General features: G+C 42.2%; 1 protein-coding gene across 1 annotated transcript; it reads right to left on the bottom strand.

The window, feature by feature from the left end:
- Nucleotides 1-962: 962 nt before the first annotated feature.
- CDC42EP3 (CDC42 effector protein 3) lies at nucleotides 963-1733 on the bottom strand. The gene has a single exon (XM_065401905.1). The coding sequence runs from the start codon at nucleotides 1731-1733 to the stop codon at nucleotides 963-965; it is 771 nt and encodes a 256-aa protein (XP_065257977.1).
- Between the last annotated feature and the right edge of the window lie 5274 nt (nucleotides 1734-7007).

The following is a 7007-nucleotide window of genomic DNA, read 5'->3' as shown; positions in this document are numbered from 1 at the left end:
TAAGGATCCACATTTCCCAAAACATCACATTGCAGCACAGTCTCTTTACACACGGTGAGTAATCAGTGCCTTCTTTAAAAGGTGACAATCAGTTGCAAGTTTAAGCATTTCTGGTAGTAAATGAAGGAAAAAGCTAAGTTATCAATACATATTTTTTCAAACACTCAAAAATGCAGTTTACAGAGGACCGCCAATGAAGTCAAGCAACTACTTTGATGATACTCTATCTGTAAATTTAGACTCTGCAGTAAAAAAAAAAAAAAAAAAAAAAAAAAAGCTAAATAAGCACAAAAATATATATTTTAACTTTTAAAATAATTTAAATACAGTAATATTTTGCTTATGTTACCTGTGTTTACAACATATGGTCTATGATCTGATCTATAGATATAGGGCCAGATCCTTAGCACCTGAGGCTCTGACCCATATTTAAATTGAATAACCCCAAGTTGTTCATATTTGAACACAGAACAATTGTTTAACACTGAAAAACTAGTTACAGTGCAGCTAAAAGAAATGGTACTAATTTAAACAATTTAAGATTCTAGAAAGAATCTTAGATGTAAAGCAATGTAGAAATAATTAATATTTATTCTTCACCTCATAAGTCTCTAGTCTGATGCTTACAGATTGATTACTCAAAAGCCACTGAAGGTCAGTTAAGCTAATGGTCACAAGTAGTATTATTATCCCCAAACAACATTTCTTAATTTTTTGATAACTAATACTGGTATTTGAAAGACATTTGTATGGTTGCTGAAAACTTTTATTAAAATGTATCCTCTTGCTACGAGATGTTTACCATACTAAAAAAAAACCCCATGAAAAACATAAAAAAATATTTTTAAAGATTTTTAGAAAACCCAAACAACTGCAAATACAGCTGCTCTTTTAATATATATATTCTTCAGTTGTTTTTTTTAAATGTATCATTTACAAAGAGGCAAAAAAGTACAACAGTCCTAGGATTTATTTTTGTCCATTACATTGAGGACCTCATCCAGAAGTGAGGGTCCCAGGTCAAGCTGCAATGAAAGTAGCGAGCCTGCAAGATCTGAAAGGGATTCTTCTGACTTAGTCTCTGCCTTGGTTAGTTCACATGAGAGATGACTGTCATCAAGTAAGTCAACTGTTTGCCAATCAGTGCATTGTTCAGAAAGGCTGGATGAATGACTCTCTCTGCCATTAATATAATGCGACCCAGAACCATTCGGCTCCCATAGGATGTCATCTTTGTACATTTCCCCATTCTCCAACTGTTTGCTTTTCTCCTGCAATTTTTCTTCCATTACTGGCTCACAACTAAGCCTTGCATTCTTTGATGGCCCAAAGGAGTCCCGCTTTGAATTAAATGTCACTGGTGACAATAAGGGCAACACAAGGGCTTGAGAACCACCAATGGCAGGAAGCGAGATGGCATTTTTGAGCACGGGTGAAGGAGTTTCTGTAAACATGGAGTCACAGGTGCTGTTTGCCCTTAAGAACTCATTATGTCCACCAAACTGACCAACTCTTGGTGTTCCCTCATTCCCAGGCAACAACTCATAATTTCCTTGCAGAAATGAGATGTCCCCAAAAACATCATGTTGTCCCTCTTTCCCAATGTGTATGGTGTGGCGAAAGTCACCAAGTGGTGGACTGATCATATCAGGAGACAAAATATCCCTTAATTTGAATTTCTTCCCTTTCTTATTATTGGCAGCTTTCAGGTAGATGGGTGTCTTAGCTGGCATTTTGTTTGCAGATTTTGAGGTGGTCTGGTCTGTTTTATAAGGGATGAAAAAAAACCAAAACACTTCTTATAAGAATTAGCGATTCTTCTCCAGCAGACTTTCAATGTTATCGTTGTCACATTATTGACTTGGATGCCTCTCACAACCAGGGTCCATTTCTTCTGGGAAAGAGAATCTGGGAATTAAGAGAGCTGAAGAACCTCAACGTAGAGCTTTCCAAGTTTAAGCATACAACCGTCCTTCAGGTGAGGAGTTAGTGACCAAGTACTCTATTACTTCCAAAACCTGAGAAAACCTGTATGGGAAACAAAGCAGGTTATTAGCTTACTCTTCATGGTTCACTCAGCCTTGCTTTTACAAAAACAATTAGTAATGGTACTGACAGTTCCAGCCTACAGATTAGCTTTATGATGTTGCTTCCCTTCATTAAGCAGGATAAAAGGCTTTAGTCTAACAAGGGCTAGCTAACCTCTTCCTGACTTCATAGTTTTTTGAAGTCAGAGTTCCTTAGACACGGTTGCTGAGCACAGTTCACTTGGTAAACTCACTATCTCAGTTTCTCTCTCACTCTGTCAGTCATCTTCAATCTGGAGAGGCAGCAATGATATTCAAAGGTTTCTACATTGACATTTAAAAGAAAAAAACCCTCAAACTTTTTAAACAAAAACCCACACACTTTAACACAGAGGCCTATACACATTACGATTTAGATAGGTCTGCGAAAGTTTAAAGTTAGACTTTTATAGCCAAGATTTTCAAAAAATGGTGTAAAAGGCTATGACTTACAGCGAGCGGCACAGCTGCACCACTGTAAGCTCTCTAGTGTAGCTGCGCTAAGTCGACGGGAGAGAGGTCTCCTGTCGGCTTAACTACTCCAGCCCCAGCAAGCGGCAGTAGCTATGTCGGCGTGAGAAGCTCTCCCACCGACATAGCGTTGACCATACCAACACTTAAATTGGCATAAGTTACGTTGCTCAGGAGGGTAGCTAATTCACACCCATGAGTGACATAACTATGACAACTTAAGATGTAGTGTAGCCATGGAGCCTAGATTTAGGTTCCTACCCCCATACTGAAGCATCTAAATAAGACACCTGCTTTTCAAGAGCATTAAGCACCCACCACCTCTCATTGCCTCCCCCCAAGAAAATGAAAGCATCAGATCATTTATTTAGAAGCCTAACTGTAGGCCCTCTTTTGCTTCCCCGAAAGGTCAAAATTTTAGAAAGTTATCATAGAATATCAGGGTTGGAAGGGACCTCAGGAGGTCATCTAGTCCAACCCCCTGCTCAAAGCAGGTCCAATCCCCAAACAGATTTTTGCCCCAGATCCCTAAATGGCCCCCTCAAGGGTTGAACTCACAACCCTGGGTTTAGCAGGCCAATGCTCAAACCACTGAGCTATCCCTCCCCCCGAAAAGATATTAGAATGGAAACTCCCACCTCAGCCTTAACTACAGTTGTCATTAGCACTTCAATTATAATTAAGTTCAAAAAATTGCCCATTTGACATAAGGAAGTGCAGAAAGTGTTAAAAACCATATCCCAGGTTAAAGTCTACTGAAGTCAATGGAATTAGGCTACAGGTTCTAACAGCAACATTAATTCAGGCAGGCTGCATGCTATCTGTGGTCAATTAGATTTATTTACTAAAATGAGAAATAAAGCTTTATGGTTAAGAACAGAAAACATCATTTATGTGCAAGGTGGTCAAGTTCACTTTAATTTTTTTTATTTCTTGGTTTTCTGGGTGTGATTTTCAAGCCAGTCCTCCAGTTTTTACAGGCAAAATTTTACATCCACAATTAACTGCGCCTAGTATTCATTCAGGAAGGAGCAAAATTGTGGGAGTAATTCACTGTTGGTGCCAAATAACACAAGCAAGACTGGCCCAGCTTGAAAGTCAGCCCTCTGCAAGATTTACCCTTTTGACTTCTTGCTATTCAGTTTCCTAGTGTGCACTTTTAGGAACTAAGTGCCTAGTTAAAAACTCTTAGCCAATGACTTCTACATGCACTGGAAAGTGACCTTCATATCCCTCCCTTGGCTTCCCTTTCTCCATCATATAAAACGTCAGCTACGTGTCCTCACTTCCAAGGAACTTTAAGACCCTTCCTCACCCAACCTCATCTCTCATTCAGGATGATTGGCCCATGATGCCAGCCTCTGCAGCCCTGCTGTAACAGGAGTAAGGGAGTGGATCTGTGATAGTAGAGCTGCAGAGAACTCCTGGAACTGCGGCAGGGCCCGGGACAACAGATCCCTGCAGGCAGAGGCGAAGTAGGGGTTTGTGGGTCCCTGGGCCAGAGCAAGTGGGGCCCCTTCCCTACCCCTTCCCCCTGCATTCCCCCCGGCGCTCCTGCAGGGGAGGAGTGGGGTTGGGCGATGGGGGCTTCCCCCACTCCCCGGCAGGAGCACCGGGCGGACAGAGCAGGGCAAGCCAACGCGGGGGCACCCATTTTGCTGGTGCTCTTGGGCACGGGCCCCATTGCCCATGGCTAATCCGCCACTGCCTGCAGACACAAGGTAGGGGTGAGGGAAAGGAAGATTCCAGTCCTAGTGAAGTAGACCAGAGACCCCTGGCCAGGGCTGTGAGGAAGAGGAGGACAACAGTAATGAACCTCCCTCCGGCCATGGTGGAGACCACCCAGTGCAGTGGCTGAATGGCTCAGTCCACAGGCAGGAACTGTTCAGGAACACCCCATGGCCACGCGCTCATCCTCCCTTCTGGCAGTCCTGACTGGGGCAGGGGGGAGGGGCCTCTGCTCTGCCAGGCCATGACCACATACTGCCCTGCATCTTGAGCCTCAGTGTCTTGGGCCCCTGCTGTTGGCGCTGGTAGCCCCTGCAGCCCCGCTGTTGGTGTTGCCCTATCCATACCGTGCCCCCCCCCAAAAAAAATTTACAGCAACTGTAAAACTAAAAATAGTTAAAAAAATTCTTAAAAGTGAAAAATGCAATATTAATAGTTGAGATACAAGTCCCGGATTCTGCCAAGGTTATACATAGCACAATATGGTCCTGCTCCATCACTAAGGCTCCTAGGCACGATGGTAAAATAAAAAGATAAAAAGGGCACAAATAAACTTAATAAAAAAAGGTGAAAAGGATCGCCTTCAAATTAAAAATAAAACAACAACAAAAATCCCCCCTCCCCCCCGCATACTTTGAATAGAGACGAGGCCTGAGACATTTCAGCCTCAATGACCCATGTTCAGTATTTGATTCAGTTATAACCCTGTTTTCACTCAAGCAGTTTTACCTTCTATTCTTTGGTACCAAGCAAACATTTATAATGCTGTCTCAGACTCCTTTCAGCAGTCTCATCAACCCAGTACACAGTCAGCATAAGCCTCCCTCATGCAGCCTAAAATTTTCAATGGATGCCTCAGTTTATACCCCAGCCAGCACTGCACAAAGAGTTACAAGCTAGTTTTTGAGGACTAGGGCTACTAGGCAGAGGTAAATACATAAGGTAAAGGCAGACTCCCATCACCATCCCCAGTAAGGCCAGAGGCAATTTCCTGGTGAGAAACCCAGCCCCCACACCCATCCCATCTTTTGGGAGGGTGATGATGGGATTTCTATTAGAGCAGTGGCTTTCAACCTGGGGTCCACAGACTATATCTAAGATTTCCAAAGGGGTCCGCAAATGAAACAGTGGTTTTCAAACTTTTATTAGAGTGATCTCTTTTGGGGACTCCATCTTTCATATCTATCTCTGGTTAATAGGTGGCTTAGCGCTGTTCTACATACAAAGTTGCACCAGTTTAACAAGATCGGCACATCACCACACCTTTAGTTCCACCAGTGCAACTTTTGGGTTCAGACCAAGCCTTAAATCTGAAGTCTCACCCCCAAACTGTTGGGAGGAAGGAGATGCCTCCTAAAAGGGAGAGGATCTCCACTATTTTGCCCCTACCCTTGGAGCCTTCTCTCCTCTGATTAACTCCAGTGCATGCCTCTGTTGCTGCTCAGAGCTTTCCCAAGCAGAAGCAATATACATTTGACATCTTCAGTTTCATTGCTGCTCACAGGGTTCTGAATAGCAGCAGTCAAAAGTGACGAGAACCATGTTAACTTGACTCTGATGCTGCTTGGCAAAGCTAAAAGCAACGAATTTGTGCATCTGCCAACTCAACTGCATTGAGCCTGCATCAGTTTACATTTCGGAGGTTCTCTTAATTTACATTGGAGTTAGAAACATACAAAATAATCTTCAACTCTGCAGAACTTAACAGGACAATCTCTGTACTTGCCTTGTAGATTTGTCACTTAGTCACCAGATGAATGTATTTTTCAAGCCCTGACAAGACACTCTTTGTCTTGAATTTAAAAAACAAGGAGATGCATTAAGTACTAGACTGCTATTCAGATACTCTCCTGTTTGTCAACACTAACAAGAATATGCATTGATAGGGTCCTCAATTAGCACAATGGCAAACTCCCTTGAAAAGCTGGACACTCAAAAATACATACAGAATATATTTTATGCTGCTTACAAAGCCAAAGGCCAATAGAGTCATCATGCAAGACAGAAACGGGTTCTACAGAAAATGCATTACTCAAACCAGATCAGAGGCTCTGGTGCAGCTACAACCCATGGCTGGCCAATCATGGCTGAAGTCAGGGCAAACTAGTTAGTACAGTGTAGACAAGCCCTTAGTTATAATATAAGCAGTACTGATATACTTAATTAAGAACTTACCATCTCTTATCTTTGAAATTCCATCTAGATTTCTGTATCTGTAGCAGGCAGCAGGCCCTGGAAAATATGAGAGAAGGACATATATGTCTGTTTCCTGGAAAAGATCCCTTAACTTCTGTGTTTATATAGCTCCAAATCCCTTCTGAGTAGCTCCAACCAAATCAGTTGGTATTGTTTAGCTCTTTTGTTGCTCCCTGCTAAAGGAGTTTGCATCCTTTTGATTCAGGCCACAAATTTAATTACTCCATTAAAGATTCAGGCCAATTCACACACCAGTTCAGTTTAAGTGATTTACCCTAACACTGCTCAACCCAGCCCTTTTAGATTAAATTTACCCATTCTGGCCCAGTTTAACTCAAAAGAAACTGTAAAAAAAGAAGAAGAAAAAAACAAAAACACAAATACATGAGAAAAATCACACCTCCTGCTCCCCACTGGACATATATTTGTCAGTGACAGGGAATGCATGGAAAGCTTCAAATATTTGATGTCATAGTGAGCTGAAGGGAGAATAAAAGGAACTGGTTCATTTTCAGGAACACTTTCCTCTCCACTTCCCTTCCCAAA

The sequence above is a fragment of the Emys orbicularis genome, chromosome 3, assembly GCF_028017835.1.
Source record: "Emys orbicularis isolate rEmyOrb1 chromosome 3, rEmyOrb1.hap1, whole genome shotgun sequence".
Classification (NCBI taxonomy): domain Eukaryota; kingdom Metazoa; phylum Chordata; order Testudines; family Emydidae; genus Emys; species Emys orbicularis.
Note: the sequence above shows the minus strand (reverse complement) of the source record. Positions and strands in the feature narration are given on the sequence as shown.